At 40.6% G+C, this 17519-nt stretch overlaps 1 protein-coding gene across 4 annotated transcripts in view; it reads left to right on the forward strand.

Annotated features, from left to right (window-relative positions):
- Nucleotides 1-17519, forward strand: part of LOC124110926 (nuclear factor 1 X-type-like) — a 334632-nt gene that overhangs the window by 95246 nt on the left and 221867 nt on the right. Inside the window, exon 1 of one of the 4 annotated variants that reach the window (XM_046470408.2) lies at nt 16181-16414. The exons of the other annotated variants lie outside the window; for them this stretch is intronic. Coding sequence (XP_046326364.1) covers nt 16406-16414 — 9 coding nt within the window. The 5' untranslated portion in view covers nt 16181-16405. Of the gene's footprint in view, nt 1-16180; nt 16415-17519 lie in introns of those variants that run through there. 4 annotated transcript variants of the gene reach the window in all.

Genomic DNA, 17519 nt, shown 5'->3' on the forward strand with positions numbered 1-17519 from the left:
CAAATTGAAGAAGCTTTCTTCTTCTTTTTCTGACACTATTGTCCAGATCATTGAATGCCAGTTCAAACTGTAAATTTCATGTAGATTTTCCGAAAGATTATACTGTTGTACAGAATGAAGTGTGTATAATATTCCAAGGATAATTCTGGTATACAAATCCAAACACGTTTAGCTGTTGCTTAATAATCTAGACATGTTAACGACAAACGGTACATCAGTAAGTATCATCCTAATAATCTAAACATGTTAACGACAAACGGTACATCATTAAGTATCATCCTAATAATCTAAACATGTTTACGACAAACGGTACATCATTAAGTATCATCCTAATAATCTAAACATGTTAACGACAAACGGTACATCATTAAGTATCATCCTAATAATCTAGACATGTTAACGACAAACGGTACATCATTAAGTATCACCCTTATAATCTAAAGTCGTTTACGACAAAATGTGTATCATGTTGTATCATTTTAATTACCTTAACATGTTTACGACAAAATGCACATCAATGTGTATCATCTTAATAATCTAATTTGCAAGCTACAAATGAACGCAAAGAGTACAAACTGAAGAAGCTTTCTTCTTCTTTTTCTGACACTATTGTCCAGATCATTGAATGCCAGTTCAAACTGTAAATTTCATGTAGATTTTCCGAAAGATTAAAACACGTTTAGCTGTTGCTTACACATTCAAAACCTAAACACGTTTAGATGTTAAACACATTTCGACATTTACCCGCGTGAAAATTCAAAATCAAAACGCGATAGACATCTCAAAAGCGGCACGACCCAAATTTCATAGATGTTTTCACTGAGGAAGTCCAGCATTTCACATATTGTTTTCTCAGTAAACTCCAGAGGACATTTGCTTTCATTTTTTACAAATTGCCTGAATCTCTCAGAAAGAGATGTAATTATATGTACGGTCACCACGTTTTGTAATAAATGTCCCATGTATTAACTAATTAAGTTTTTCCTAAAGTTTGTCTTGAGGGGGTACAAAGTTGAAAAATCAAATGTTTTGAAAGAATTTCTGAGATTGCAGAAAGTCAAGCAAAGCCTTTGAGTTTTTCAGTATGCACATGGTATTAATTTCACTTGTCTCAAATACTTTCTGTGAATATAAAATAAATCCTTCTCTGACTGGATTAAGGATTATTGTTAATCTTTGAGACAGGGGGTTGGGATTTTATGTAACATTTGCTGGATCTTTGTACGGTTTTATTTTTAGCTATTGAGTTATATATTTCAAGTATAGGAGGAATGGACGTGGCTTCAGGTTCCAAGTTTCAGTCAAGTCGAACGTTTGGGCAGATGTTTGCCTCAGTTAACATACGAAATAAAACCCAATAGTTGTTTCTAAAAGCTGACATCTTGCTCGTTCAAGGACGCACGCATCCTGTGTTTAGACTGGACAGGAGTAAAAGATATCGGAGATATCGGAGTAAAAGATCTGGTTTTAATGAGATTGCTTCCCCTCATCCGTTCACTATTTATATAAAACAGACTTATATTTGTATACTTATTTGAAAGTGAACATTAAAATTAATATTCCAGATCAAAAACGAAAACGACTGGGCCACTAAACTTATCTTTGTGAAACTCATTTATGGATCTATATGCAACAGCGATGGGCAGAGTAAATAAAAAAAACATAAATCTTCGTTGTAGCTTAGAAAAAGGTGCATTGTCTATAAACCGTTCACTCATGCGTCGTAAACATTCACATATTCAACATAAACCTTTAATTCATAATCTCCTGGGTGCTGAGACTTGCCATCGTCTTCCCAATACTTGAGTATCTAAAATCTACTGACATAGTTACGTTCCTATTTTGAACATGCCCCCAACAGCAACCTGATGGCAATGCCAGTTTGACGCAATAGTTGTTTTTAGCACATCTGAAGGCATCTACATGTTTAACAACTCCCTGAAGTCACAATGCCAGAGACCTTATACATATTATCCCAGCAATTGAATAGGGTATCTTTGTATTCCGATCCAAAGGTTCAATAATTGCCGTCATGGCAACCATATTGGATTAGTCAATTTGGCCCATCACTAAACCATTTTCTGTCTGTCTTTAACTTTTATATTTTCAACTTCCCTTCTGATATAGTATCATGAAACTGAAACTTTGAAACGGTGTGACTAAATGTTGGCCGATGTTGGCCGCCACAGCACGGCTGCAATAATGAAATGTCAATTTTTTGCCCATCAGGCATCATTCATTGAAAAGATTCAAGAGTGAAGTTGAAGACGGAGACCCACTCTGTCACTTTACACAAGAAGCCGATTTTTCATCGTCGACGTAGATGCGGTGCCCTTAACCGAAGCCGTGACCAACCGTACAATCCGCCCGCTTCTGTTGACGACCTGGGTCCCATTCCACAAAGCGATCTTAGGGCTAAGTTGATTGTAACTTACTAAGTACGCGATCTTAATTTTTTGTTACGATCGGCCGTTTCACAAAGCAAACTTAACTAAGGGAGTTGAAAGTTAAGATCAAAATGCTAAGTTGCTCCGGACCAGATTAGGATCGCTAAAATCGAACTTAAATTGTACAATATGATGTGAAAAGAAATGGATCGTGTCTAAAAGAAAGTGGGTTTAGAGACCGCACAAAGGCAGCTGGATACGTTGTCTGACGATGAACTGCATGCGCGATAGCGTATGCCACGCCACGCCCTCTTGAAACTGCTGGAAGCAGTCTCTCCGTCTATTACACCAACAATCGAGCGTTCGCATTCCCTGTCCCAAGAAACGAAGTTACTCCTGATTTTGAGATATTTAAGCAAGGTTGTTTTATTTTCGTAGAGTTGGGCGGCCTTCGCGGGACTGTGAAGTCTATTGAGTCCCGGGTGTATCACCCGACTATAGACGCCATTTGCCGCTCTATCAACAATATCAGTTTTGATCTTGACAATTTCCGTGATGTGAAGCACGAATTTTATCGACTTGCTGGATTCCCCGTATCATCGAAGCCATAGACGTGCCGATCAGGAGACCACCTGCCGATGAGGAAGCAGCATACGTATGCCGAAAGGGCTTCCATGCCATTAATGTGCAAGCCATTTGCGATGCAAACTTGACGTAATTCATGCAGTTCGACGTCTGACGCGTGACGCCAAGAGCCTTTTTCAGTTGTCGCCATGTCGGCTCATTCTTCACCACTCGGTATCTTGCGGATTACGGAATGGGACGAGTGTGCCTAATGGCATCGGAATCACTCGTATGTGTCCGTGGACTAAAGTCACGAGACACCATGCCTACCCGTAACCTTCGTAAGGTTCCGTCACCTATTCGACCCTTTTCGCTCAGTTCCGTAGGTATAGGTAAATTTGCACTTTCTAGGCAACAGGAATTCTCTGTACCAATATCAATCACTGGAAAAGAGGAAACTACAAGAAATTATTGAAATCCAAAGAAAGAAGCCAGCCATTCACCGAGACCAATGCCAACTTAAAGTCATGTCATTTGAAATGATATTAAGAAAAACCTCCTTATCACCATACGGGTGGTCAGTCCTATTTCCTGATCTGTTTTTCTAGGATAATAGACTGACATGTTGTCTGACTGTAGATAAGAGTTTCGATCTTAAACATCCCTGGATGTAACCATGTAGACACGATCTCATTAGGGTTTGTGATTTTCACAACTGCCCATTGACCATACTGAATAGAGAGAGTTTATTTTCAGAGGAAACTGGTCGTGAATACTTGTGAATATCATGTAGATAGTATGTCTTTAGGATTTTTAATCCTTTCTTTCTCTGTGTGACATTTTAGTAAACATAATAAGTGATGATGTATATCAATATACATCACTCGACCTATATATATATATGTATGTGTGTGTGTGTGTGTGTGTGTGTGTAGGGGGGGGGGGGGGGGGGGGGGGGGGTACCTGCCGTCATGTTCTGTGTACATGATCAATCATATTGTACTTCATATGGTCTTCCTATTACAAGAACTTTTTTACAGGTACCATTATAAAATATTTAGGATGTTTTCTCTTTCAGAAAGTAAACATACTGCATATTACGTGAAATATTGATTCTTCAACGTAAATATCCAATTTATCTGATATTTGTATCGCCGACTGACTGATAAGTAGGGGTGGACGGACGTAAGCTGTGGTCATCTAAGAAACTGCATTTCCCTGCACAGAGAAACCAATGATACTTGGTTCAAATCCAAGAGTCGCCCTGACTATGTTAGTGGGTTTGTCATCACCATACTCGTGTGTTTCACCAAAGTGGTAAACGTCTAAAAATATGCACGACTTCGAGTTTTCCTCCCACATCAAAAAGACACTCGTGATGTAACTTGAATACTGTTAGAAGTGGTGTTAAACCCAACTCACTCACTATAGCTAGGGGTGTCTGTCCAGGGCATTCTCACTATTACAACACTATTGCGTTAGCTAAAAACATTATGGTTACAACTACTGCAATATGTTTTAGCATAGTTTAAGAAGTGCCTCCAGCTTCCTTCAATGTTCATTTCTCTTCATTATTGGAACCGCAATAGGTACTGTCAAGTCACCGGGACGTTATTTAGGAATTGTATGAAGTACCTCTGATCATTGTCTCAAACGAATGGATACCGAAGTGTCTCTTCAAGGAAGGTGTATTTTGAACAACAAGAATGGTAACAGAAATGGTTAACATTATGTTTTGTCATAGTTTTTTCCCCTTGCCTAGAACCATTCAACTGTGTACATACGACCGAAGATAATTATTTGTCTTTTTTTTCACAAGTTTTTTATTGGTATTTTCTTCTAGGTATACATGAACATTATATAATCACATTGTGCAATAGAATAATAATAAGGCTAATTTCATATCGAAGTATAATAAATGATAGAGACATGTTACAAAATGCGTAGACTTTGTAAGTACACTTCTAGAGATGAGCCAAAGGATCTCTACAATGGTTGCTGCTTGCACTACTTAATCCCTGTATCGAAGATTAACCATAATCCTTAATAAAATAATGGAAGGACTTTCCTCATATTCACAAGAAGTATTTGAGACAAGTGGAATTAATACCATGTGGATTATCAAAAACTCAAACGATTTGCTTTACTTTTTATAATCAGAGAAAAGAACCAATTCTGTCAAAATATTTTATGTTTCAACTATCATATGACAAACTTAAGAAAAAACCTTATTCCTTGATCCATGGGGCATTTGTTTCAAAACATAGTGACCATATATGTAGGTTCAGGACAATATGTGAAAAATGAACGCAAATGTCTTCTGAAGTTCACCGAGAAAACAATATGTGAAATGCTGGATTTCTTCACTGATAATATCAATGTACAATTTGAGAGAAAGACATTTAGGCAAGAAGTAGACATCCCCATGTAGGGGGAGCAGCTTAAACACGTTGTGCAAGTGCTACATAGTATACGTCGTTGTTGATGTCGTTGTTTTTTCAGCAGTGTGAATTCTTTCAATGTGAAGCAGAAAGAGGAAAACTATTTTATGCCATAATTATATACTTGAAACAAGCTTCTCAAGCTCTTGGTATGTCTCATAACAAGCTCTAGCAATCAGGCGAAGCCCGTGGGGAACATATCAAAACCGCGTAGGATTGATAAATTAGACAGTTTTCAGAAAGAAATCAAGTCAGACGTGCAACTGCGTTCAGAAAAAAGTACATGTCACTAAGACTCTTGAAGAAATACCTTGAAACTGAACATGATTTAATTGTTATAAAATACAAGCTAAGGCAACTTTTGCATACATTTGGATACAGATACCAATGTGTCATGTGAACGTTCTGACATCCTTCGTCTCCGAAATCATTATCTTCGAACCATCAAGCAGAAACTTTAAGTATAGATATGAGCCTGGGCCTAGATTTTAGGGCTACGATCGTTTCTAGGCCCTGGTTTCTTAGATGAGACGATGGTGAATGCCTCTCACGCAGCCAGCAGTCAGTGGGTACCCAGTGGCGAGTGTATACGTAAGTAGTCTGGGAGAAAGTAACCAATGGGAAAAGGTGAAAGACATCGTTTTCCATGTTGGCTGTGCTAGTCAGGGTTTTCTTCCAGGCTGTGACCTCGTCTTTCGAGCGAAGACCAAGGACAACAGGGACTACCACACAGAAATTAACGGCAGGGTATTTCTGGAGTCGGTGAAAATACATTGGTCCCTGCTTTGGAGTTGAAGGGACCTAATTAAATGCTTCGAGTTATTCGAGGATCAACACAAACGAAAACTTCCGTTGCCTTGTGTATCATGGACTTATAACTAGAACAAAATATGTCCATTGCATGTTGAAGTTTTTATCAAGTTATTAGGTTACCAGGGACATTTGTTTGGGCATCAATGATAAGCCACGGATAACGTTTAGCCGTTTATATGGCATATATGAATTAAAATATTAAAAATCATTCAGGATAATAGGTATTACAAAATGAACAGAAAGTTAGAGGGATCAGTTTTCCCAAACATGAACTTAAAACAGGTGTCAGGGACTTCATTTCAGGTAAACAGTCTCCCCCTGCATAAACAATAGGTCCAACACATGCTGAGTATTTCTGATTGGACTTGATGAAACATGCATGGTCTCCAGTATGAATCCTGATCTGCTCCGACTTTTGCTTGAGTGTTTTTAGGTCAGGATCACCAGATGTCACACGATAAAGCATGGAGCAAACCTTAAGCAACATTGGGTTTAATGACTGAGAAAACAAAACATTTTATTCAGTGACGATAAACTACAGATAACAAATCAGCGCTTGTCCTGTATCATGTTACGCGAAGTGTCAAGCGGCATTCACTATAGAAAGAACTTATAAACGCATTCATGCAGCGCAAGACACCGCCATATTTGCTAATAGAAATGTTCTCGCTAGTGATTAGATATAGACTTCTAAAGTAGAATCCGAAATTCTTGTGACAGATTAGTAAGAATTCAGGTCGGACAGGATGTTCAACTGACATAATAATTGTAAGCAACATCGGTCTTCTCAAATGTATCCGAAAGGGGTGTGACGGTTTTAAGACGCCCAACTGCTACATAAGATGCCATCAGGAAATTGACCGCGAACAAATGTTGTCGTATGCTGTGTGCATGTGTTCTTAAACAGTTAAGTTCTGGATTACATTTGACATAAGGGTTTGTAAATGTTGTTTTACAAATGTTAATGTCTTACCCTATTTAAAATTATCGAGACAATCACAACCTTAGGCGCACGTAAAATCTCTACATTTGACGTTCTCCGGCTACTTTAGGCCAGACACATTCTTTTCCTTGTATTACGGATCCACTGACATGTTCTTTAGCTGATGGATGGAAACAATTGTGATTAGAATTTTTATTTCTTTTAATAATTCGCCGACAACACTAAAATAGAGATCGATTTCTCAATGGAAGGGAGGCAACTCTTGCATGAGCACTTGAATATAATTCGCACCTCGCATTCTCTGGTACAACTTTTGTTGAAAGTTTCCGTAAGTGATACGGTGTTGTTTTTGACTGCGCACAATACACAAAATGGCAAGATTGGGGGTGCGCATATTTTATTGTGTACTCACTATACACAAGAAAATACCAATTTGGTCCCATAAATCCCTAACAAAAAATTGTTTAACGATCTGGGGTACTTTTCTTCTTTTTATCCCGCCTAAATACAGCCAATTTGGTTAAACGAATCCATGTCAAGAATACATTTAGAACTTGAGAGAACGTGAATACATGCACTTGTATGGATACCAACTTCTTTAATTCAGAGCTACTTCTTGTTCCCTCTTCATAGTCACCTGCTAAAGGAGCAAGAAGTAGCTCTGATCGGTAAATCATGTAAATAATACTTTATGGGAGTTTGTTATGTGTAATTTAAGGTAATTCAAGATAAATAACACAACCGATTGTACGTATGTCATTGTCTGGTCCATTCAAGTTTCATTCACAAATGTCATTGTGCCCAATGAAAATTTAAACATTAATAATGATAAGTGTCAGTCCACCATACTAGTGTTATGATCTAAACTACTCTTACCATTGATGTTCTGGTGAAATAATTACTTTAAGGATTGAAAAAGTTCCCTTGTTTGTTCAGCATCAGTTAAATATCAAGCTTCTAATCAAATGAAGCTGTGTATGCGGTATTGTAGCAGCTGTACGTGCATGTATTGATCAATTCACACAATTCTTACACAACATTGAGGTACAAAGACGATGACAAAGTCATCGATATTTCTCGCCTTTTTAAAAGATCTATAAAATGTCAAAACAATATATACCGGCGCAGAAAGGTTCCAACGTGTCACTGACTTTCATGGGAAATGAGAAACAAAGAGCGAGTTTGCAACAGAACGATATACTGATGTCCATAAAACATGAATTCATCATGGCAGTGACAACACGTCAGATTGAAAGTTGAGCGGGGCCACTTGTTAGTTCCCAAGTCAGTATCGGATATGACCACCATTAGTAGTGACACAAGCTTCACAACGGCGCCTCACTGACCTCACATGTTGGTTGAGGAACACTTGTGTGACGCCATTCCAAGTCGTCGTCCCACAAAGCGATCGTAACTCCCATACTTTAACTTAGGCTTACGACACTCGTAGCGCTAAGATCGCTTTATAAAGCGGGCCACTAATCTGAAACAAGGCCTGCCGCAGCTGGACCAACGTAACGGGCTGGTTGGGAAGACGGCGTAAACGACGTTTAATTTCATCCCACATCTTCGATTGGCGATACATCTGGCGAAACATCATGCCAGTGTAGCGATGTTCCGTTGTCCAATGAAAGCTGTAATGCCCACTATGGGGACACTATGATGTGCACACACTATAACACTCCCTACACCGAATGCAGAACTTTGAACAACACACGCGTCAACGTAACGTTCCATCTGACGTCAATCTGCTGTCAAGATGAAACCTGTGAAGAGGACCAGCCACCAGTCCTGTAATCTGAACCTCAGATGTTATCCATACCAGGCGTGTAGATCGATGACGTGGCAGCAAAATTGGACGTAAACCTGACATTATCATTACTCACAGTCCATGCACTAAGCGGACGTAAGCAAGGCATGCTGCGGGCTGTCAAATTTGCAGTTGGAAACCGATTTCGCAGGTGAACCAGACGGATAACATTATCTTGCCGACGTGACGTTACTCGTGGACGTCCAGAACATGGTTGATCCCTGCTGTTTCAAGTCCACAGCGACTGTATGGGGCTACTATCCAAACCAAAACGCCTAACAACAACGTGTTGTACAAGGACTTCCAACGATTTACTCTGTGTGTGAACTGACTCCGTGCCATGTGTACTGTGAATGTGCGACGGATTTCTTACTCTTGGGGTTTTATAGACAGACAGTCACAAACCATACTGTGGCTGTAAAATAAACTGACTGCTTTTTCACGCAGGTCTTGTGTTGTTGTGTGGTTGGTCGCGTACAGTGGTACCTCTGCTAAGCGAACAGATTCCCAAACTCTCGTTTTAATAAGTGGCTACATACCAACCCCAACACAAGAAGCAAGACCCTGATGACTCAGTCCAGACACCGAGCCACCCAACACAACCACATCGGCCACCATAATTGAAGACTCTGCCGAGTTGCTGAACGATCTAATGATTATTGTATCTGATATCAATACAGAGGGATCCTCCAGCCGAGATCCACAGGGTATCCACCTCAACCACATCCACTATACGACCAACCCACACAACACAAGAATAAACAATTAGTTTATTAGACAGAATGATTTGTGTCTGCCCGCCGTCCGTATTTATACCTATTCTAGCTACCACAACTAATCTCATTTACTGATTAAACTGACGATAAAGTTGTTATTGTGAACTTTAGTGCCGCTATTTAGACAGAGTGAAGTTTGGTAAGAATAATAGCTTACCAGTTGCTAGTATTTTACAAGCTGTTTTTGATCGCTTACGATCAGCAAATCTAAACCGCCGACAGAGTGTATGGTGTTCTTAGACTAAAAGACTATTGGCCTGGGATGTATCAGAATGTTCATGATTACATCAAGTCATGTCAGAAATGCAAAGTCTCCAAAGTTTCACGGCATCCTAACGAAGCACCCCTGCATCCACTGCCCATAACTGAGACGTTTGAACGATATCACATTGACTTCCTTGGACCGTTAATGGAGACACCCGATGGATACAAATACAGTCTTCTCGTCATTGATTCCTACAGTCGTTGGTTGGTTCCTCTCAAATGCCTCAGAAGTGGCACGTGTTATATATCAGGAGATATTTTGCCCTTATGGTGCTCCAAAGTCCATTGCCTCTGACCCAGGGCGTAACTTCACATCTTACCTTGTTAGTGGTTAATGTGAAATCTTGCAGGTCACTGGCCATCTTACGAGTAGCTATCATCCGATGAACGCACAAATATATGGTACCATTCTACAATCCTTTCGCAAATATTGTGAGACAGATCATTCAAACTGGCATAGTTTGATCCCAGAGATAATGATGGCATTCCGTATGACACCACGGGTACAATCTACAAGGTTCTCTCCATTTAATTTACTCTTTGGCAAGGAAATGCACATTTCCTTTGACACTGCAATTTCACCAAGGAATTCTTTGGGTAAGAATGGACGTGAACATGTTGCACGGGTGTCGGATAACCTGAGAGTTGCAAAAACAGTGTCCAGAAAGATGTCCAGGAGAAAATGAAATAACGTTATGACTTGAAGGCTAAAGAGAACAGTTGTGATGAAGGTGACCTCGTCTGGATAACAAATCCAGTCACTGTGAAGAAAAGATCACATAAATTACAAAGTACAGAGGCATATACCTCATTTGCAGAAAGTGTTCCAATGACAGTGTATCAGCTGTGCAAAAGAGAAACATTAAAGCAGATACCATCACGCACTCATGCAAACAGGTTAAAAACCCTTTTTTGAGCCTATCAAGGACCACGGTCGACCTGGTACCAAGTCAATATTGACCCTGATAATCAACAGGTCATCTCGGACGAAATGGCAACTTAAAAAAACAGAGGACAGACCTATACCCTACACTCTCTCAGACCACACATGAGGATTTTGAGACATGGGTACCCAAGGTACGTGTCCATCAGCAGAATGTCTTGGAAGATGACATGACCACATCACAATCAGAGGAACACTCACCCCCACCCCAACTCCTGAGCTCCTGTAATAAATGGCAATTCCCTAAATGGGTTGTAAATAGCACTGTCATCGGTGAACAACTATTTTGGCAGACACGGAAAGCGAAGAGTACGGGATGTAAGTAAAGTTTGGGGTGGAGAGAAAGTCATTCTTAATACTATTATAGTCATTCTAACTGTTGGGGAAATATTTCAAACCAACTGCAACAGAAGTACAACTTCATTATAGCTAAAGTCCTGTTTTTTTAAATAAATTTTGTTGGAGGAAAAAAATTAGTTCAGCATTTCTCTTCAAATTTCTACAACTTGTCAGCCCTACAATGGGGAGATGTCATGCTGATTTCCAAGAGATGACTTGTTCAGTAGATTTCACGCAAGAAATGAGTTGAGTTCAAGCAGTACAAATATCCACCAGGTTGCGATGAAATTCAATAGATACTACTCAAAAAAAGAAACGTATTGATGATGTCTTTTCATATATTTATAGGTGCACACATTGGGGTGACATGACAATTAGGAATAAAGCACTGTCACACATGTTGAAATCACAAAGGGGATTAGGGCCTGTACAACAAATGACACATGAAGAAAGGTCATGGCCAAAGAATGTCAGTAATGGTTATGACCACCATATCAATCTTGGAATGTTCTGATGATCATCCCCTCAAAAGCCAAAAACAAAGCCGGTAAGGTCTGCGGCTGTGGATGGCGTCGTCGCACACGTCGATCTAAACTGAGGGCCAAAAGAAACGTTACCAACATTAACTGATTTGCCACTTTGAAGCAAAGATGCCAACCTGTTCAAAAACAGTAAAGAACACATCTCACGAATACAGCCTTCATGTTCTCTGTCGTTCTTTGCACGTGCTTTGCGGATTTTGGGAGATATAGGTGTTTTTCAGCAATTTTTTAAAACATTCTTTCCCAAAATATCGTGCAATTTCCGGGTATAAATTACGCACGGATCTATTCCCTATCTTTGGTTGCGATGATTAACACCAACGAACATGCCAAAACTGACCGCTGTCCAGAGGGAGAGAGCCATAGGTATGCTGCAGATGGGAGCGACACAGAGAGAGGTTGCCATTGACATGAACTGCTCCAAGATGACCATTACCAGGCTGGTCGCACGTCTCCGACAGACTAGCAGAACCGCAGACAGACCACGGAGTGGCAGACCAAAGGTCACGACCCCGCAGGATGACCGCTTTTTACGGGGAAACAGAATTCTTACTGTGACGTCATCAGCTGCCAACAGCTTAGGACATCGGTCAGCAGACCAACAGTGACAAGACGACTACGACATTATGGTCTCCGGGCTTATCGCCCTTTCAAGGGCATGACTTTGACCCGTCAACATCGACGTGCCAGATTGACGTGGTGCAGGCAAACTCAGCGATGGCAACAAAGGGAATGGCGGCGAGTGCTGTTTAGTGACGAGAGCAGGTTCCAACTCTTCAAACCTCATGGGCGGACGCGAGTTTATCGACGACGTGGTGAACATACGGTTCCTTGTTGTGTTCAGGAGGTGGAACCTTACGGGGGCGGAAGTGTGATGGTCTGGGGCGGCATTTGCGGGGACGAGAAGACGGAACTTGTCATCATTGAAGGCAATCTGACAGCACAACGCTACATTGACAATATCTTACGGCCAGTGATTCTTTCTTTCATCCAGCGTCAACAACGGACGGTGTTCCAACAAGATATCGCCACACCCCATAAAGCCCGTATTACTAGAGACTTCCTCAACGCCAACAACGTGACTGTCCTGCCGTGGCCAGATCGATCACCAGATCTGTCACCCATAGAACATCTCTGGGACCAGCTGGGGCGTCGTCTTCGGAAACGTCAACATCCTCCCTTCACGAGACAAGCGTTGATCGTTGCCCTCAGTGAGGAATGGAATCGGATACCTGCAGTCGATGTGAGGACGCTTGTCTACTCAGTTCGATGCCGCATTCGAAGATGCATTGCCGCTCATGGAGGTCATATCCCGTATTGAACGGTCTGGGCCATCGTCACCTTAAAGTTGTAACCAATGTTGTTGGTCGAATACTTGACGAATGACCCCTTGTCAAGAAATGTCCCTGTTGGAGTTCAAGGACTTTGTTGTTGAATTAGTAAATTCGCATTTTACTGTTCTGAATGATGAATTTCTACAATACAATTGTTATTGCTGCTTCAAATTGTGTTGGTCATATTTTATCCTAGAAATATCGTTGGTAACGTTTCTTTTGGCCGTCAGTTTAGTTCGTACCATAAATGGTCAATTGGGTTCTTAAATGGTCATCTGGTGATCTTGATGGCCAAGGAAGAACTTGGATATTATTCTTGACCAGGAAACTAATGGTTAATCAAACGGTATCGGGTCGAGCATTGTCATGCTGGTAAATGACGTTTTGACGGTTCATGAATGGAATGACGTGAGGTCTGATGATTTCATCACAGTAACGTCGCGCTGTAAGATTGCCTTGCACCTGGATGAGATCAGTTCTCCCACTGTAGGAGATGTCCGCCCATACCATAACAATTCCACTACCAAATATGTCCACTTCCTGCACGCAGTTCGGAACATGCCATTCATGACGGCGTCGGTAAACGTGTGATCTTCCGTCAGGACGTCTGAGCAGAAACCGTGACCCATCACTGAAAACGACCGTTCTCCATCTCTGCCATGGACAGCTGAGATGGTTTAAACACCACTGTCTGCGTAGTTGATGATTCTGTTGTGTAAGGATGGGTCCCCGCGCTGGTCTATTTGGACGTATATTTGGTCAGCGCCACGCAGGCGATTCCTGACGGTTTGATCCGAGGTCCCCGGAGTCCAGGCACTGCAGATGTGGTAGAGGTTGCTGTAGCAAACATGTTCCGTAAACGGCATACTGTGATGAACATGTCCTGTGCAGGTGTGGTGACGCGTGGTCGATCACGCGTTGTTCCATGTTGTTGAAATGTGTGCCAAAGGCTGGTGAGGGCACTGTGTAGACATTTCTTGTTGCTAGTTAGGATGTAATAAGGGCACAAGGAGACCAGGGCGTGTTTACGTATCTCTCTCACATTTCATTCGATCAAGAACAGCTTTCGTGTGATGATCAGTCTTCACTCCTGAATCCCTGACTAGCCCATCTCGGAAGCTTGACCGGAGTCGCCGCTGGGTGAATATATATCATTGTCACTGACTTTTGCTATCAAAACTGTATTTTTGCATTTAATACTGACCAATGCCATCATATAACATACTGTCCCTGAATATTGTACTACCGCTCTGTTGTGTATACTGCCATTGCAATTGCTGTGCAATAAGTTGTATTGATTTGTAAACCTAGTTAATTTGGTAATACATTTGTTTATTGTATTCCATTTGCTGGTTGTTTGTTGGATTCACGCTAAGTTCTTTTACATACAGATTTCTTCTGGGTTAAGATATTGTTTGTTCAACGCAGTCTGGTTCAACGCAGCAATGAACAGTATTAGTTCAGTTTTACGGCATGCCAGATAACGTCCAAGAAAAGCCCGACGTGGTGCAGGAAAAAAGACGAAGAAAAATTGTAAATTCGAACAAATCGAAATCATACAAATCGAAACGTTTCAGTTCTCTGGGTCTTATTGTTTCTGAAACGAAATTGACAAAAGCAAATCCGGCTCCGGTGTATTACGTGTTGCATCATACTGGTGTTTCCGATTCCTAGACTTTTGGAGGTCATAGTTGAAGTAACTGAAAGATATTTCCTTGATTTGACATTTTTCTCATTTTTCAAAATACATGTTTTATTTGATATTCACTGAGCAAACCTGAGTCCCGTTATGGTGCAAGTCATCCTACTTCTGAAGCCTTCATCAGTCCTGATGACTTAAACCTGTTTACACTATTTTGTACATTTATATATTTTTATACTTTGTGGGGATTTACGGGCGGAAGATACTCAATATGTGTCGCAGACACTCACTAAAATGAGGTTTAAATGGTTGTTTGAAGCTTTATCCGAGTTGGCTCAGAACATCGTATATCACGGGTTTGGTCCGTTACAACGCGGTACATGCCATCAGAGCTTCAAATAGCATGCAATCACTTACTCCTGATACATCATAAAAGGTTAAATGTAAAATTAATAAACCTCTGGGTGCCAAGTATCGTATAGTGGTAATTTGCTTTGCCACAAGCTTCCAGACTAACATAATTTTATGGCTGTAATTGACTGTACATATTTCCATGATCCTCAACGAAACTATTGTGTATTTCTAACGACACTCGGCAAGTTTTGGAATGTACCACATCCAACATCTATAAGAAGAAAATGTAACAGAAATCTGACGCTAAAAACACATATGAAAACAAATAGAAAATTGAATATATTTTCACAAAATGTAAAAGTATGATGTCCTGCGTAACAGTCCCCTAGCTCTCAATCTTTTTTCCCCCTCAAAAATCTCCTTGCAGCGGTTGTGCATATATTGCCATAAGGAGATACGCGATTAAACCAAACAAACGAATTCGGACAAAATGTCAATGCCAAACAGATCCATGAACAAAACGCCTATACAGCCAGTGGCATGTCATTGCATTGGAGATTGTTTCATCATACGCGTTTGTGGCTTGTATACATAACGATTAAAATATAAGAAAACAAACTACTTTAACGATATTACTAACAAGACGTGTCATGTACGTGTGTGCGCGGATGTGTGCATGTGCCCCAAGTCGACACGTCGTGTTGACAGCTCCTAAGTAAAAACTGTCGAAATATATTAGTGGGCGTGGTTAAATCCCCATATTTTGTACATTCGATACCTGCAAGAAGTATTTCATATTACTTAAAACATTACGGACATTTGTGTAGTACCATATTCATCCTTTCATTAAGAAATAAAAATCCAGTAATGTGTACATAACCCGTAAATATTGTTGACAAACAGCGACTTTATCGCCGCACACCTCGCACTCGCAACTCATGTACACGCCCAGTATGGGAAAAGAAAGCGTATCATTGGTCCAGTCAGTGAGATTGATACCCAGCCTCCAAATAAGGAAATCTACAACAACAAAAGGTTCGTGTTCATAACACACTACGTCATAATCAAAATGGGAACCTCTTTCAAGAAATAGGATTACAACACAACTGCTTTCGGCTATTCTAGAGCTTTTACATGCTTATCGAATGATGCGCGACCATGACTCCTTCCCAAACTACGGATAGTGCTGGCTGAATCGACTGCAATGAATCCTGCAGTTCTAAGACAAGATCCATGCGATTAGGTCTCGAAGGATGACCATGGTAAGGTTAACATACAAATCGCGGAATGTTTTTTGCTCATCGGACTACCGTTGTGGTATGTACCCATCAAATACATAGCACCCCATACCGTTTTCTCTTGTAATGCAGAAATTGTTCGATGAATTCCTAGGTGACGTGAAACACTAGGCCTATATGAATAGGTGCAGACACTTCTTACTCAAGAACTATTTTCCAAAATGGCTGACGTGTTGAGAGTCATGTCTTGACGTGCTCGCCGATTGATCTGTCAAAATGTTTTAAGTGTATCCTTCTGCGTATTTATCTAAAGTTCATGTGTTATTCGTCACAGAAAGTACGTTAGACAATTCAGTATCAGATACTAAGCGCTGAGTGACAAAACGTAACAGTGTACAATACATACAACAAACAAATCCACCAACATTCACTGGTCTTTTGGACACGTTTATCCTATCCAATTCGTCTTTTTGTTATTAAATAGATAAGCCAGTTGAAATTCTCATGAATCATAGGATAAGAACTTGTCAATTCTTCACAGTTTACAAATACCAGTGAACACATGGGGTATATAGCGACAAACGACTTGGTTCATCGTAGGCTGTTGGGGAGACATTTTCGTCACAGTCAGGCCTAACACAGAAATGTACCCCAGGTACATTTCATATGGGTACCCGTACCAAGATCGTAATATAGAAATGTACCCTAACATGAAAAATTTAATGGGCTGATTTCGGGATTGTCGGGGTCGGGGGTAAGGTAAACATAACACTGACAGGAAACGACAGGAGTTTGCCTGACAGTGAATCTGAAACTGGTGTGTGTGCACTGTGAAAATTGACAGTGCTCTGAATTTATTGCCAGCCTAGGGTACATTTCAGCATACAGAAATGTTTCTCGGATACATTCGTGTACTACCTGTGCAGACAACGAGGCCACTGGGCATTTTAGAATACAGCTGAATTTAGGAATCTAGATAATTGTGCTGTAATTGAAAGTTAATTTTTATCAGTGTTATCGTGTCATGAATCTCACACATCTAACAATTCATGTACATTATGCATGAATGTGTTGTCCAGATCAGCTGACAGTGTAGTCTCTTCAGTGTACTATTATAGGTAGCCAAAGG

Source organism: Haliotis rufescens, unplaced genomic scaffold (assembly GCF_023055435.1).
Source record: "Haliotis rufescens isolate VD_foot unplaced genomic scaffold, xgHalRufe1.0.p SCAF_2, whole genome shotgun sequence".
Classification (NCBI taxonomy): domain Eukaryota; kingdom Metazoa; phylum Mollusca; class Gastropoda; order Lepetellida; family Haliotidae; genus Haliotis; species Haliotis rufescens.